Source organism: Poecilia reticulata, linkage group LG17 (genome assembly GCF_000633615.1).
Source record: "Poecilia reticulata strain Guanapo linkage group LG17, Guppy_female_1.0+MT, whole genome shotgun sequence".
NCBI lineage: Eukaryota > Metazoa > Chordata > Actinopteri > Cyprinodontiformes > Poeciliidae > Poecilia > Poecilia reticulata.
This window is the reverse complement of record NC_024347.1, coordinates 1621461-1638775: the sequence shown is the minus strand read 5'-3', so window position 1 is coordinate 1638775 and position 17315 is coordinate 1621461. Positions and strand designations below refer to the sequence as shown.

The window sequence follows — 17315 nt, the reverse complement described above, 5'->3', positions numbered from 1 at the left end:
ACATTTGAGTCACAGAGACACATGTGGCAGCTTCCTACTTTGAAAGGAACTTATTTTTGGAAGGTGCCTCTGGCAACAAACACAAAATGAATACCAAAAGTTCACACATAGAAAAGGAAAGAAGGAAAAAAATTAATAAATAAATAATCCCTCAAAGTTGCACGTGTTGGGATTATGGTTGAATCGCTGTCGATGTGAGTTCAAAAACAAACAAAGGGAACTGTCCGTCAAACCTCTAGAAAACGTCAACATCTTTTTTTCTACCAAAATATCCCCAAAAAGCATAAACATGCTTTGATCAGCATGACGCTGCCACCACCGTGTTTTACTGTGGCAATGTCACATCAAAACAGTGTTTTGAATGTAGACTAAAAAGTTACATTTTGGTCTAATTTAACCACAGCAACATGTTTGCTGTCTCCTGTATGTGGCTTATAGGAAACTGTTGAGATAAATTGTTACAGTGCCTATAAGAAAGTATTCACCCCTTTGGATGTCAAAGCCTTTTTGTTGCTTTTGCAAATCAATCAACAAAATTGGGCTTTTTTTAACAAACAAAAAGCTAATTTCTAAAAGATAATGACAATTAAGTGAAATTCTTTCCATAAAATAAGTAATTGTGTTAATATTCACCCTCTTCAAGTCACTATTTAGTAGATGCGTCTTTGGCTGCAGCCGCAGCACGGAGGCTGTGTGGATAGATTTGCACATCTGGATGCTGCGATTTAACTCCATTCTTCCTTGCAAAACTGCTCAAGCTCTGTCAAGTTGAGTGGAGATCAGTTGTGAACTGGGCTTTGGCTAGGCCACTTCTGAGCATCCACCTTCTTCTCTTCAAACCATTTAGTTGGATGTTTCGGGTTTGCTCTCATGCTGAAGTTGTGGTTCTGTTGCAGATGGAAACAGATTGTTTTTACTCATTGTACCATCTACTTTTACAAGCCTCTGAAATCCAGACAATGTTCTTAGGTTTTTTATTTGTACTCATCCCCTGACTTATACTTATTTGCTTGGAGTGTCTGATTAACCACTGAATGCACCTTCCACAACCAGCTGACTTTATAGACACAGTCTCATTTGATCTCCACTACTGGCTCCAGTTGAAAGGACCTCTGTTTAATTAGGTCAGTCACTCCTAATTAAACAAAGGGGGCGAATATTTATGTAAGCATCTGTTGATATTTCATATTTTCATTTAGATATCATTATCTTGTAGAAATCTGTTTTCACTTGGACACTGAACGATTTCTTTTTGTAAATTGATTGTTTCGCAATTAAAAGAGTAATGCATCCAAAGGGGGGTGAATACTAATATATAGACACTGGACGGGCGTCCTTTGCTTTCTTCTCACCACTGTTCCACAAATGCCAAATTTATGGAGTTCACAACTAATATTTGGCGTATCAACCGATTCTCCCACCTCGGCCGCTGATGTGAGATGACGGGTCGGAACCGAGCTCTGTGAGATGTTCAAGTATTTCGATAACCCAGTCCTTCCTCACAGCTTTATTCCTGACCCGTCTGACAGGTTTTTCTGTCTTTGGGATGCTGTTTGCTTGCTAATGTTCTCAAACCTCAGAGATTCACAGAACGGATCTCTCTCCTCATTGGAATTCTACACACTTTTGAAATTTTTTTTTACTTAAATTTTGGAAACCATTAACCATTTTCCCTCCGATTATTAATCATGCACTACTTTTTGTTTGTATATAAGAAGGCTATACAAACAAAAGAAAAAAAAACACCTTCAGTCTGTGGTGGTAACATGACAAATTATACTAAACTTTAACGGGAGGGGAGTGATTTTTTTTTTTGCACGTCACATCAGAGGAGTCTACTCACAGATTCAGGAGGAATGTGTGCAGCTCTGTGTCGTCGCGGCGGGCGTGGCCGGACGTGGGTCACGTGACGCAGAGGCGAGCCATTGGTGGGGAGAGTGGAAAGGCACTCCCAAGAGGCCGAGTGAGTGAGAGACGTCGAGTGGGAAGGAGCGGAGGGAGTGGGAGAGGGACTGGGCTCGTCACCTAAACCTGAGAGACAGGAATTAATTGGGACAGAGATCTCTCTATCCTGTCGCGTTTGACCTGCAGCACATTAATCAAATATTCTTCTGCTTCTGCTTCACTCTCCTTTGATCTAAGCTGCGTCGAAAGCAAGCTGGAACAGAGGCAGAAGACTCACTCATTCTGGTGGAGACCGGACGGATCCTTCTGGTTCTGGAGCTCCGCTTTTTGATCGCCATGGTATCCTTTACCAGGGAAGATGAAGACACAATATAAGTACAGTGCATTGCAAAAATGTGCATCATCCTTGAGCTTTCTGGCTTGCATGAACAGCATGAGGTGTGGTGGAAATATAACACAGTATCCACTTAAAACATAGTGGTGACAGCATCATGCTGTGGGATAACAGCGTCAAAGCTGGAGACTCTAGGAAGACAGCTGAATACAAATGCCCAACACACTATAAAGTCCAACTTAAGTTTTCAGTTGTAATAAAAATGTTAAGGAATATAAACATAAAGCAGTAAGTGTTTGCTTTGCATACAAAAATGCATTTGATCAATATCAGAAATTGGTCTGATATCAGCCAAATAAAGAGCATCACATGGAAAAATGTCATGTTATAAGTGAAATAATCTGCCAGTAGAACTAGTACTTTTCTTAATCCATATTAAAGAATTATTGTTTAAGGCCTTGTTTGACTTAAAACAAGGAAAATATTAAATTTTTTCTGCGAAAAATGTACTTGAAAGTTGGTTTTGTCTTATTATAACTATTTTAAGAAATTTGGACTTGAAAAACAGACAAAAAATTACTTGGTAAGAAGTTTAGTTTTTGCAGTGTACAATCACAGATACAAGCATTCTGTCCCAGCATTTCAATCCAGCAGTATTTGTATCCTGAAAGTAGACCCACTGGTTCATAATAAATGGGTCAGTAGTTATCATATCTGTTGTTGTTGAGTATTATCACTTGATCAAGTCTTTTATAACATTTCACGCTATTAAATACGTATTAAACGTCTATGATTCGTGCTATCGTATCGGGTCAATATCGGTATCGGCCAACACTCAAAGCTGCGATATGGGTATCACATCGGGATTTTAAAAAGTTGTATCGGGACACAGTGGGAAATTTTGTATGGTAGTGGGTTCTGTGTTAAAATCTTCATCGATATCACGCCAGAAAGACGATAAACATATTTAGACTTCCCATCATATCGTAACAAACACTTACTATTCCGAGGTTCACTCCAAAGTCCTCATCAGGGAAATCTAGCGATTCAACAAGTCTTGAATGTCTGACGGATCGCCTACCCGTCCCGACATCGTCCCAGCGCTTCGCCTGAGAGACCTGTCGTAGCTGACGCAACACACACACACGCACGCACACACACATCAACAACATTCAACAACATCGTCATTCAAGTGTTCACATCAATCAACCGACTGTCCTTAAATGTGGTGTCCTAGGAGAGGTGGGTCTGTCCTCTCTGCGTGTCAGGTTCACAAACAGAACAAAAGGGCGATTTGGTTTGGAAAGCCTGAGACAAACATGAATTACACTCAATTTCTTGATCATCAAAGCAAAGCGAGGGAAGATAGAGGACAGGCTGGCACTGCAGCAAAACACAGCAAGGAGAATGAGACATAACAGTGGAAATAGTGAACAGAATGTAAATGCAGTTAGAAGCCTCTCCTGGTCTGCTTTTCAGCCGTGTTCATTTCAAAGATTACATTATGTAAAGATTGGATCCTGCAGCATCAGATCATAAAGTTAACTACCTCAAAACCAGGCTTCTGTGTTGCTCGACAGCATAAATATTTCCCCTACAAGGAAGTAAACATTTCTAGTGACGGTGGTAAACACTAAAATCACAGCCACTTTGACATAACTCCAGATATTACAGGTTTCAATTCCTTCAAAATAAGATTTCTGCTGCTGGTTTTGATTCACTTTACATTTCCATCATTTTCATCCCGATGAGCTTTGACTTTAATCTGCATCATCGAGGTGAGAGGAGAAGTCGCTTTTCAATATTTTCTTTAGGTTGCATAAAGGTGTTAACAAAAAACAAAAATTTATATTAATCATATACATTTATAACCATCTTCATCAATAATTTATGCTTTTAAGATGCTTAGCAAAATTGATTCATCAAAATCTCCTGAATTATTTCATTATTTTGTTTAACTAAGCTTATTAATACAGTAACGGCTTGACATTAGGTGAAAGGAGCTTTAATTATGCTTTGAAGAGGCTGATGAAATTGAACTTTGAGGCTAAACGTCAAGAATCTTGAGGAATTCAGAGCAGTTTGTGTGAATCACCATGTATGGTGGCAGCGGAAAAAGTATTAGCATCTGGAAGAATTGAGCTACAGAGTAAATTATTCTTGAAAGTAGAGATATGTCACAGTTAGAGGAAAAACTTTTTTCTGGTAAAATAGAAAAAGAAGAAATAACTCAACATCTGCAACATGACACAATTAGATAACAATTAGCCAACAGCTAGCAACTCAACATAATACAACGTTAGCATAGCACCTAGCATGCAGAATGTGGTGAAATAATAAGGTGTTATTTACAGTCTAACTCAAGCTCCTTAGCGTAAGGCAGAGTTTTTATAAAAAATACATTAAGGTTTAATAAAACTGAAACCTCTGCCCAGTTTTCAAGATGAAATACGTTAGCATGAAACGCTGCGACAGCTGAGCTAATTTCACTCATTATGTTCCTGCAGCTCAATTAAGAGGAGCTAATATACAGTAGTACTACAACAAACACGCGTTTTCTACCATCTAAAAAGAAGTCATGCATTAAAGGGATATTACCAGTACCAGGGTTTTATGGGTGGTGTAAAGCTCCTGCAGGATCTGATCCACGATAGAGTTTGTCAGATAGGACACCACGGACAGCTTCACCTCCCTGCACACGAAGAAACGACAGTTCAATCAGCATGTTCCCCAGAGTCCTGCGTGATTGGAAGCTTTGAATCTGCTGCGGTTCTCACTCCAGAGCCTGGTTGATGTCTTCGGCCGCTCTCTCCATCAGAGCGCTGCGGATGGCTGAGCGAGGGATGGAGACTTGCTCGGAGATGGAGGAGAGAGGCGGGCTGAGTCTCTCAGCGGCCGAGCAGGACATGGGACACAGCTCTCGGCAGAGAGACACCATGGAGTCCACCACCACCTGAACAGGCGACATTGTGACAAGAACCAAAGATTGTTGGAAAAGTTACTGTTGGTTCGTCGAAATGTATTCATGGCTGCCTGTGCAACGCAGCTGTTCAATGTGTTATTAAGCTAATGAATCATAAGGTCTGTTCGCACAGATGTTCGCTTCATCTGTTGGATCCAAACGGCTGAAAAAGCCCAACAAGCAAAGTAATTAAACTTTGCAAAGTTTTTTAGATTCTCGATACATCCGCATTTCCGTCTCCCTTTGTAAATGATTTTCATAGGAAAGGTTAGCAAGTTTGTGTGTTTTTTTTTCCCCTGTGGATTTAAAATGCAACACTTCTTTTGAAGTCAGCATGCAGCATTAATAGGCAATCTAAATGCAACCAGTTCGCTCCTATTTAAATAACAGTAGCGTAAATGGAAATAAAGCGGTGATTTACCTGCAGCTCTTTGTCTGCGGCCTTGGCCAGCTCTCCGGCCAGCGTGTCCAGCCGCTGCTTGACGGGGCCGTCCACCGACAGGACGTGGGCCAGCTCGCACAGGGACGGGTATAGCTGACGGAGACACAAACAGCCAGCACTCACTAAATTAAATTCATTAAGTCTCTGAGCTAACGATTATAGGTCTGCTGTTGTTGCATCAAGACCTCTCAGGTCAGGTCTTCTGGTTCTGGTTCTGCTCTGCATCCCCAGAACCACAACCAAATGTGGAGAAGCAGCATTTAGCTGCTATGCACCACAAATCTGGAACAAACTTCTAGAAAACTGAAAAACAGCTGAAACACTGAGTGCCTTTGAGTCTAAACTAAATCTAATCTCATTTTGACCTAATTTCTTTTGTCTGTGGGTAGAAGTTTGGAAATACTTGGGATTTTCTAAAGGGGCAATGATCTCAAAAACACCCTAAAACTGGTGTTGAAACAGATCAAAGTAGGGTGTGCTGTTGTGGCGCAGGGGTTAAGCACAGTCCACATATGGAGGCCTCAGTCCTTGGCGTGGCAGGTTCGATTCCCTGCCTGGCGACCTTTGCCGAATGTCTTCCCCTTCTCTCATTATCCACCTTCCTGTCAACTAACTATCAAAGGCCACTAGAGCTGATAAAACTAAAAAAACAAAAACAAAAACAGATCAAAGTAAAACATCATGAAACCTTTGAAACTTTCATCTGGGCCTGTGTGTGTAAATTTGCATCTATGACAGGGCAGTGTTAATTTACAAGCGATGGAAGCTTTTCATCTTTAGTTGTTGGCTTTAATAATAGCACAATTATTTAAATTGTGCTATTTAAATAATTTTTTTAGTATCATTATTGTTCTTCTTTCATTTTTTTAAGAACCAGTCTGAAGCTGACAAAGCTAACCAGAAATTAGCTGGAACCTGGGGCAGCCGACCCAATCAGCTGTAAGTGATCCAAGAAAATAAGATGAAAAAATTTAATACTCAAGAAAATAAACAGGGTCGCTCCTGAACACACCAAAACATGCTGACACCACACACTAATGGCAGCAGTGCAGGAAGGCTGGATAATTAGTCCACTGACAATTTGTTTGTTTGTTTTTTTCTTACTTGCTTTAAGCTGAAACAAAAGGACGCTTCTGTGTTTGTCTTCACCTCTGACAGCAGAGTCTGAAGCTCCAGAAAGAGCCTTTTGGTCTGAACATCGGAATCAACGCTTTAAGCTGGTTCGCGATACAGAAACACAAAATAAAAACACTCCTTTTACTGTTATTTGATTTTTCACAGAATTTTTTTAACCTGTTGATTTGACACCATTTCTCCAGTTTGAAATGTTGGTATAGTAAACGTCCTGGTTGTTAGCCTTAACACAACCTTTTTTGGGCCAGCGCCCCCCTAGCCTTTATCCAGGTCCCTCACCGCCCCCCACAAAATAATTTGTAGGCTACTTTGCACTGACCATTATTTTATCATTAATATTACTATCACTACATGTACAAAACATATTGTAGATGTTTTGATTTTTATGCTTGTTTCTGTATTTATCATCAAAAATAATTTCCCAGAGAACAAAAATGTCATGGGAATAGAAATTATTTTCACAGGTGTCCATGAAACATGCAATGAACATTCAAGTTAAAATCAGTAGGCCTAACAGCAGCCAATTAGAGTGGAAAAAATATAATTTTGTGCCATTTTCTAGTTGTTAAATCTTGCACAAAATGAGCAGATAAAAGATGTACAACATGCCTGTTTAAACTTTGAACTATTTGCAAAAAGACTGAGCTCTGCAGCATTAAAACATGGATAGAAATGTAACTACATTAATCATAGCTCTTCTTCTCTTCAGTGTTTCTGTGAGTTTCTGGTGGTGCAGCTCTGTGCTGCCTTCAGGAAAATGGGACATCAGAGCATCATCCATAAAACTTCACCCACATGGCATTTATTGTGCAAACCACAGCTTTCAGTGGAAAAACAAAAGTTCCAGGTCCTTTTAATGCCATACAAATATGAGACAGAAACATGGATCATATCTTTATATAGACCTGTCTATTGATTATAGATTCAGTTTCTCCAAAGTGTCATAGAGTCATCAGCCTCATGAAAACTGACATGAAAAATTATACTGAAAAAATAAATATATCAAATCTAATTAAACACATAAATAAGTGATCCGTTATTTACTGTTATGGTCTGTAAGATATATTTATTCTCAGTATTAGATGTGGTCTCAACAAACCCATAACATTTCAACAATATTATTTTACCTTTTATCTGGAAATAGTGTCTGTTTATTCTTGCCATACAGTCTCTGTATTAATTATTGCTCGAAAGGTCTTGCCATACCAGTTTATTTCTCTGTATTTACTTTAGTTTCTTAGTTTATTCTTGCATTTTATTCATTCATTTCCATTTAGTTTCATTTGATTAGTATTATCCTCTCTTGGTTTACCACTATGTCCACTTTAGTTTCTTTCCTGTTGCTACATTTATTTTATCGTTTATTGACCATCAGTAATTTTCACTCATCACCTGCTGCGCCGCCTAATCATCATGTGTTTCACATCATGGGTCGATTTTTCAATGTTCAGCGTCGGATTCTCTGTTTTTATGCCATAATTCACATCTAGTTCGTCGCTCCGTTTTATGTCCTGATTCTCTTGTTTCAGAGTTTTGCGCAATGTGAAAGTCTTTTTTTTTTAAGCCCCTAAGGTGCAGGGCGGTCGGGAAGCGTATCGATGGGGAAAAGTCAGACTGACATTAACCTTTTAAAACAACGTAAACAATTTCTGCATTCTGATTACTGAAATTTAAAAGTGCTGTGTTGTTCTATCACCCCCGTTTCATACCGGACCACTTACAGCACCGTGTTAACGCTATAAAATGAACACTCGCTATCGTGACATCACCCATGGAGGGATTTCTTTATTTCTTTATTTAAATTGGTTCATTTTTCAGAGGGATACACAGTGAGGGTATCTTTAGCTACCAGTAGCAGGAGAACGGAGCTGCGCCAAGAAGCTAACAGAAGCTAACAAACACTGAATAGAAGAAGAAGAAGAGCTGCCATCGATACAGTTGCAGCCAAGCATGGTTTAATGTTACACAATACAGTTTTACCAAGTTGCTCAAAGTCTAAACTGGCATTGTTGTGCATTTAAAGTGTAAAGTTTACCTTCGACCAAACGCCCCCCAAAGGCATCCAGCGCCCCCTGCCGTCCTCTGAACGCCCCCTGCGGGGCGGTACCGCCCACGTTGAGAACAGCTACCTTAACAGGAAACACGTGAATTCACTATCTTCTTCTTCTTGTGTCATAACAGACCAATCTGTCTGGTCTGGTTTACTAACAATCACTGGCAGCTGTATGTACAGTTTTTTTTGTTTTTTTTCATGCTCCACTCCACATCCTCTGTTCCACCCCAGTCTGGGGCAGTGGTTCGGTGCATGGATATGTGGGGCATAAAAACTTAACCGGTTCAACTAGAGTTGACTCATTTGCTTTCATCTTCTACCAAGCGTAGTTCAAGCATCGTTTAAGAATGCATAAAACCTTCAATAATAGCCATTTGTCTGTAGCTGCTGCTGATTTCATTTACATCTAATCAGAAAGAAACATCCCAGCATTACCTTCCTGCTGTTTGAGCTTTGACAAATTCTGTTCTTACACCGCTACTGCTGACCTGACGGCTTATTCAGCTTAATTACCTGAATATTAAACTATTGGCGATTCATTACAGGGGAGATCTGAAGCTCGCTGAAGCAAATTTTTCAAAATTACCCTGTATGGACTTTTCATTACAGACTCAATAACATAATTGGCCATGACTAATTGAGCACCATCAATGCCATTGATCATACCTCGCTTTTTATTGGAACGATCCGTCCCAAATCCTGCGTTGATGTATGAGTGTACCAGACCAGGGGGGTTAGTATGTCCAGAGCGAAACAGAGAGAACATTCTTGAAACAAAAGCTCTAAAGAAAACTTTAAAAGTTTGGATTTTTCATGTCCAACGGCGTGTGAGGAAATGTTTTACATCCGTAGAAGCCAACGCACAGGATTTCAGCTTGTAGAAGCAGTATGTAGACAGGTTACATGCTGAAACTTCTTCGAAAGTTTCCATTCATGATTCCTTTATTATGTATTTTTCAGGCATATGGTGCCACTTTATAGCACAATCAAGTAAATATTTTACCTTCAGATGTAAAAAAAAAATAAAATGCAAGCACAAGTTTTAAAAAAATTGACTTTGTATCATAGCTGTATCTGATGAAGTTGGCCCCTGTCTCTTTAAGAACTTCCTTTCGGGCAAGTCATCACAACAAGGCTTTTCAAAGCCGTCCATTGGTGCCGCTTCCAACCGTTTTTAGGAGCTCAGCATATCCCCAGTTCCACCAGGTGTTTGCTAATTGCTGCTGCCGCTAGTCTGGAAGAGCTCAGCTGGAGACTGAAGCTCTAAGGTGGAGTTTTTGGAAAATGTGCAGCGCACTGTCTGAGCAGGCGTTGAGCCACACCCACGGTGGTTGCCATGGGAGATTAAAGGATTTCTCACACATGCATGAATGAGTCAAAGCAACGCTTGGGGTATGTTTTTTTTTTATGATTAAATAACTTTATAGCATTATAGAAAGCTAAAAAATAGTTGATTTTGTTCCTTATTTAAAAATTTAAAAAAACTTAGGACTGACCTTTGTTATTTTATGTGCCTGGAGTGTTCACTTTGTCTGTCTTTGGGAAAATGTAAACCTTTTATTTAAACTAAAGGAATACTTTGCTGTTTGCACACTGCCGGGTTCCTTTTCATTGACTGTAGCACTTAAAACTGCACCAGTTATAATGACTTGCATAAACATTCTTGATTTTGTCATTGCAAGCGTAGACTTCAACGTCTATGACTTTGACAGTCGAGCACTGAAGTGTGTCAAAAAAACAAAATCCAGAGGAAATAATTCCTGTAACTCTCATTTGCAACAGTATGCCCAGTTAGCCAAAGTATGAACTTTTCTCACACACACCCACACACGCACACACACAGCTCACTCACAGCTCTCGAGTTTCTGGCCTCTTTGAGGATTTGTCTGGCAGTCTGGACCTCGTCTCCGTCCTCGCAGGACTTCAGGACACAAAGCTGCTGCTGCACCCTCACGCAAAGACGCTCCATCACCTAAAATACGCAAGTTAATTTCAATGTCCAACCCAAATATTTCACACACACCACATATTTTTAGACGTAGACCTGTTCAGCGGTGCTGGTGACGAGACCCTGGTGCAGCCTGAGCGCCTGCTTCTGAGAGAAGCGCTGAGTCTGGTTGTTCCTGAGCAGTGCGCGCTGGATCTGGCCCCCCACAGAAAAAAAACAACAACAAAAAAAAAAAAGAAAAAACAAAACACAGGTTTGAGCATGAGGCAGAAGACAAGTTCATTTGCATGGTAATAGGGAAACAGGATTTAGATCCCTTGCAATAGAAAGGAGTGACTTTGATTTGTTTTCCTGACTCAGCAAATGGAAAACAAAGGCTGGGTCATCAAATTTTGCAAGATAGAACATTACGCAGGGAATTATGATGTTCAGACAGAGCAGGGGAGGGAAAAGAAAAACACTAATTTGATTTTTATATATATATATATTTAAATTAACCAGAGAGTGCTGTTACAACAGCAAAGGTGACCTGGCATAACAAGAGCCGACATATATCGCGCTAAAAGTGCATTCCGGGGGGATATGCTGCTTATTTTTGTTTTTTCTGGCAAAGCAGAGCTTGACGAGGAATGTAAACAGACTGCAAAGTCTGTAGATGGCACTACTACCGACAGAGGCAACATGACTGACCCATTTCGGAACCGAAAAATACTAATTCAGGAACGGATTCTGTCCGGATCAGCTGCTATCACACGCCTCCCTGTCGTAGTCGCACATTCACAGGTTCCATCCAAGTGCAGAATAAATTTAGAATAAATTGGACCTTACTGATAAAAAATGTATGACTCTGATGTGGTTTCATTGTACAAAGTACACTGCTCTGCAGAAATGATTTCTCACTAAGCCTGCAGGATGTCAGGAAGCCTGGCGCTGGGATCCTTTTGCTGAAAATGCGACAGTAACAATGATTGCAGTTATGGAATCACTTTTCTCACATTACAGCCACAGATTTATTGTATTTATAAATCATTATATTTTCTTTAAATGCATGTTTTTAGCATAGAATGTGCTATGTGTGGCACATCGATCCAGGCTTAAAGTGATTTTTGGTACATCAGCGGGGAAGTCGACGGCAAAATCATCCAACAGGGTAAACATATTACTGGTATACATAATTTGGATGAATGGAAATTAAAACATAGTATTCTTTCAAATATTTCATTCTTTTTATAATAGAAATACTACAAAGACTGATTACAATGAGTGAACTGAGAAGCTCAAATTCTTATAAATTCCACTTTTTTTTTTACATTTTGTGAGAAACTCTAATGTATTTTGTTCAGATTCTGTGAAGTAAAGTGACAACATAGTTTTATTTTGAAAATGTAATATGAATATGTGTTGAGGCTGCAGTAACACCAGAATTTCCCCTCTGTATGACAATAAAGGCTATTTCTGTTTTATTCTAAATGATACATGGCTTTATACTTTTTTAAATTAATTAATGGCAGAAATTTTAATTTTCCCAATAAAACTAGCTGCTGTACATGTAGCAACACAAACTAAAGAGATGAATACAAGTGGGCACCGCATTCTTTAAATTATTTGTAAAAATATATATATTCAATCCATATATAATTTCCCTTCCACTTCACAGATATCCACCCTTTTGTGTCGGTCTGACACATAAAATCCCAATAAAAGACACAGAGTTAAAAAAAGTTCAAGAGGCACCACAATCGAAATGACAGCATTTAAACGATAAGTACGTCAACCACACTGTGAAGTAAGTAAGTGAACGACGTGTTAGCACTTCTGACCTTGGCCAAGGCTTGTTCGGTCTTTTCCGGGGCGCCGCGGTACGCCTGAGCGATGTCACAAAGGGGGAGGGGCATGAATTGCAGCGTGAAGTTGCTAAGCGATGGAGAGAGAAGAGAAAGAAAAGTCACTTTTGCGTGGATGAAAAGAAAATGATCTTGATGCTAACTAGTACAAACAAACAATGCCCACAGCTCCTCTCTTACAGACGTAGCCGGTTCCCAAAGATGAAAAAAAAAAAAAAAAAAAAAAAAAAAAAACACCCACATGCCTTTGTCCACACAGACAAGTTTAGAAACTTTTGCACTTCCACAGATCTGACAGGCACACCAGTCAGAAGACTGATGAAATGCTGTGAAACAGTAAACACTTCAGAAGGATGGTTATCTGCCTTTCATATGTCTCTGTGAGGGATCTGTTTTATGAGGGAGCCCCTTGTCTTCAAACGGACAAAAAAATAAAAACCGGCTGGTATACGTAGCGTTCGGCTTACTGCTCCAGCGCTCTCGCCACGTCTTGGAAGCCGACTCCCGTGGTGTTGTTGCGATCCCACGTCACGCTCCTGAAGGGTGGGGATTAGGGGGGAGACAGACAGGAAATAGAAAGGGACAGGCTCAGAAATCAGGAGGAAGACGCTCAGCTGCCTTTCACACCTTCCTGCTGTAAGACGGTCACAGTAATTGGTTGGCTGTAGGACGATGATTGGATCACTCTTTTCCTGCATTGAGGGAATACAGGAAAGAGAACAAGCCGTTTAATGAGCCCCTGTGAAATATTCCACTTCCATCCAGCATCTGTCCAACCTTTTTATACCAGTTCTTGTCCATATTCCCTTTGCATCCGTCTCCCCGTCTCCGCCCCAACACGTTTTGCCCTAGAAACTCAAATCAACAAAACCCAAATCTCTCACTCTCTCCAGGTGGTCTTCCATCCACATTCCTTCCTTGTATTTATTTCTCCTTCTTTCTTTCATCCCCATTTCCAACCATTCAATCATCCACTCCCCCCAATGTGGATTTTGTCCTCATTTGCGGCTTCTCATGAGCTCCCATTATTTCTTTTCATACCTGTATTTCCAGGCACCTAAAGAGCTACGCAGCATCATTTCTCTCACTCCTGAGTGTTATAACAAACAGGATGCCTGAAGGACTTTTATTTTCTTATGATGATTCATCGCTGAATTCCCAGGAGTGCTTAGTTACGTTTTCGCCCCCTGCAATGGTGAGCCTTTCCTCTGAATCTCTGCCTCTAAGCAACTCTCCTGTCTGCGCTCCGCATCTTCATTTTTCTATTTATTCATACCCTTTCATCCGTGACGACCAACTTCTGCAAGTTTGGGTTGCTTGGTTCTCCATGGAAAATCTGTTGGAAGTGCTATTGATCCCCTTAGAATGTAGAATAAAAAATATATATATATATTATCAGGCGCATACCTGAGTGTCGTATTGATCTGCAGAGCCTTGCTCAGCATCTTGGCCCCGGAGTCCTCCAGCAGGTTGCCGCTCAGGTCCACCTTCCGGAGGCAGGCGTTGGAGCCCAGGGCGTTGACCAGCACTGTTCCCCGGTGGCGAAGCCTCGAGTCGGCCAGAGAGAGGGACTGCAGGGCCTGCCAGATTCAATTTGGGAAAAAATGGGACAAATCTAGTAAAGGGTTAAGGATCTTCAGATGACAACTGTGGGAGAGCAGTTGTGGAGTAACACCAAGAACTAACACCAAGAACCACTGAAGTCAACAACATGGAAATCTTCAAAGACAAAACAGCATCAGTTTTCAGAGGTTGTAGGATTTCTCTTTGGTTAAAGACCACGAGTTGTTTCTCTTGCTAGCACAAGACTCACATGTCTGTTTTGCTTGTATTTACCCAGAATGCCTTGCGCTGTAGCACACTTCCTGCTTATGGAGCAGTCGGTCGATCTGCTTTGCGTTCATGCGTGTATTCAAACCACAGAGAGAGACGTCGGTTTTTGTGCGGACTAGAGTTTGATTGTGCATTTTCGCCTCCAAAACGGACCAAACTAGTTTGATTAAAACACAACTGATGTGGATCCACACTGAAACTCGAAGTTTGACGCTTTTAAAGTTTGACGTTATCGCCTCGGCGTGTAAAAAGGGACAGGCTGCCATGCGGCAAACTAGTCCAACCGCGCAATCCCTTCTAACGTGCTCATTTACACTGATAGGCGTAAGAGTTCACGCGCACACGGTTTCGTTTTCGCTGTGTTAAAGAGCGTTGTTGTGAGCCGTCGCCATCAACAGCAGTAAATAATTGAGTAAGCGAGTTGTCATGCTGGATTTGCCGAGCTGAGAAAAACAGAGAGCCTCTGGAGTCTCCCGGATAGACTGAGACCAAACGAACCATTCATCAGGCCCGCAGACAACATGACTTGCGAGGATGTTTGCACCTTATGTGTGTGGCAGGTGGGGACTGAGCTTAAACAGGCATAAACGAGGACAAGGATTCAGCTCGGTGACAAGTGTGTGTCTCTGGGCGTGCGAAGCGCACGCGTGCGTGCGGCGACAAATTTGTGAGGCGTGTGTAGGCGTGCATCTGTGCATAACATCACAGATGCATGCATGGGTACAATATGTTACATAATCGAACTCACACACTCTTCTTCTTGCACCAAATGAACTAGTTTCTGCAGGATTTCATCCAGCACCCTGAGGAGGCACAAATGGGAGGGGGGGGGAAGAAAAAAGAAAAAACATTCATCATCTGCATCAACTTCACCACCATCTGTGCCGCCGCTCCCCCACACCCCCCACTGCGGTCCGTACCTGCCCTTGATGTTGAAGTTTTTCCCCAACATCACGTGTTTGAGGGAGGGGTGCCGGGAGAACGCTGGGATGACGGCCAACAAGTCGGCATCCAAACCTGAACCAAAACAGAGAAGCGCATCGAGTCAAAAAGCCAGCAGGACTAAGCTCTGTGGAGTCGTTCTGAGATCCTGCTTCAGAGAAGATCTTTAATCACCGCCATGGAAGTGCCAGTAAAGCATGAGAACAGGTGTTCAACTTTAAGCGTTTTAGTTCTGGAAAGGAAAATAATAGCATATTCAGAGAATAAAAGTGGGTTTTGCCACGAGCTACAGTCCTGTAAATAAGTACAGAAAAATTTCTTGTTTTAGTAGTAAACAAATATAACCAGTTTTATATATATATATATATATACACATAATGTTCAAAAACACCTGGAGTGCTGTTTTGATTCTTTCACACATTCAATTCTTCCATCTCCCATGGCAACCATTCAGCTTTACAAAAACCCTGTTTGGACCAAGCACTGCCTTCAAGGCACAGCTCCTCCTCGGAACCGCAGCTTCCGAGCCCCTTCAAACTAGCCAGCAGCAATTAGCAAACACCTGGTGGAGCTGTGCATCAACTCAGCTCATTATACGAGCTACTTCTCAGTGAAACGCTGGTAAAAATGTTGTTAAAGGGTTTAAAAGACGAGCAATGTTGTGATGGCTTCCTGAAGGCAGAGTGTCAGAAAGAGCATGAGTTTTTAAAAACAGAGGCCGAATTTTAAGGCATTAACTCAGGAGCCATATTTGATATATGCAGCATTTTTATAAAAACTGAAGGTAACTTGATTACGTTATCAAAAAATTTCTTAAATTGAACCCATATAACAACATGAAGTTACTTTAGGTCTCAAAAAGCAAAACCTCATAAACCGATCTAAAGAAAAAAGTGGTGAACCTTCCAATCAAACTTACTACAAATGTGCATCAGTCACTCAATCAGATTGTTGCAAAAGATCTCAGGGCAACATGTAAAGTTCTGCAGCTCTCACCTGCCTCAATTAAGGTCAGAGTTCATGATTCAACAATAAGAGTAAAAATGGTAACCATGGAGAAGTTAAAGTAAAAATCTCAGCAGCGCAAAAGTGAACATAGAAGCTTCTCTTAGCTTTGCCAAAAACATCTCGCCGAGCCTGAAGATTTTTGGAAAAAAGTTTCTGTGGATGTGCGAGACAGAAGTGGAACGCCTTGGATTCTGTGTAACTTGTTAAGTTTATTACGCAGCTAACAGTATTTCTGCAAGACACCGTCATACTTACAGTCAAATGTGGTGGTTTATCAGTCAATCGATTAATCAATCAATCAATCGAGACTTTTAATTCCGATGCCTTTTAGTCGGAAATCTGATGGCTTTTTGTCTATGCACAGGAGAAAACTCAAAAAGACTTGTTACTGCAAATTATTGATGACTGTTCACCCCATCAAGTGTGAAAAGAACAGCAATTATGTTTAGTGGGCAATTACTTATCTTTCTTTCACAAAGAGTTCTTAGTAACTATAATCATTTGAAAACTGCTTTTGATAATAACTCAGGTTGTCTCGGTCAGATATTTAAAATTTTTTAGCAATCTGAATCGTTTAAGTGTGACAAGTAAATTAAAAACACAGAAAAATGGGGAAATATTTCCTCAAATCGCAGTAGGTTTGTGTGTAAACTCGTTTGTTTTTAACAAGTGTGAACGGCTTAGAGAGGCAGTTTTTTCTTCATTGTGAAAATGTCTCATTTTTGAAGAGAGAGACATTTTCACAATCCACAAAAATTCCAAAATATTCCCAACTGCACGCCAACACACACCTACTCACCCTATTTTGTTAAAATGAGGGAGAAAAAGAGAAAGCGGTAACCATGGTAAAATGTGACTGCATCCAAGACTGAAAATGCTTCATTCAGAGAGCAAAAAAATTATATATATA

The 17315-nt window shown here is 40.6% G+C and overlaps 1 protein-coding gene across 3 annotated transcripts in view; it reads right to left on the bottom strand.

The window, feature by feature from the left end:
* Positions 1–17315, bottom strand: part of carmil3 (capping protein regulator and myosin 1 linker 3) — a 110301-nt gene that overhangs the window by 17831 nt on the left and 75155 nt on the right. For all 3 annotated transcript variants that reach the window (XM_008432998.2, XM_017310136.1, XM_017310137.1), the window contains exons 19-31: positions 15376–15472; positions 15204–15258; positions 14030–14202; positions 13090–13158; positions 12599–12692; positions 10875–10973; positions 10683–10802; positions 5623–5736; positions 5017–5192; positions 4844–4931; positions 3241–3366; positions 2183–2249; positions 1844–2031 (exon numbers count right to left, since the gene is read on the bottom strand). In XM_008432998.2, the coding sequence (XP_008431220.1) occupies positions 1844–2031; positions 2183–2249; positions 3241–3366; positions 4844–4931; positions 5017–5192; positions 5623–5736; positions 10683–10802; positions 10875–10973; positions 12599–12692; positions 13090–13158; positions 14030–14202; positions 15204–15258; positions 15376–15472 (1466 nt within the window). The remainder of the gene's footprint in view (positions 1–1843; positions 2032–2182; positions 2250–3240; positions 3367–4843; positions 4932–5016; positions 5193–5622; positions 5737–10682; positions 10803–10874; positions 10974–12598; positions 12693–13089; positions 13159–14029; positions 14203–15203; positions 15259–15375; positions 15473–17315) is intronic.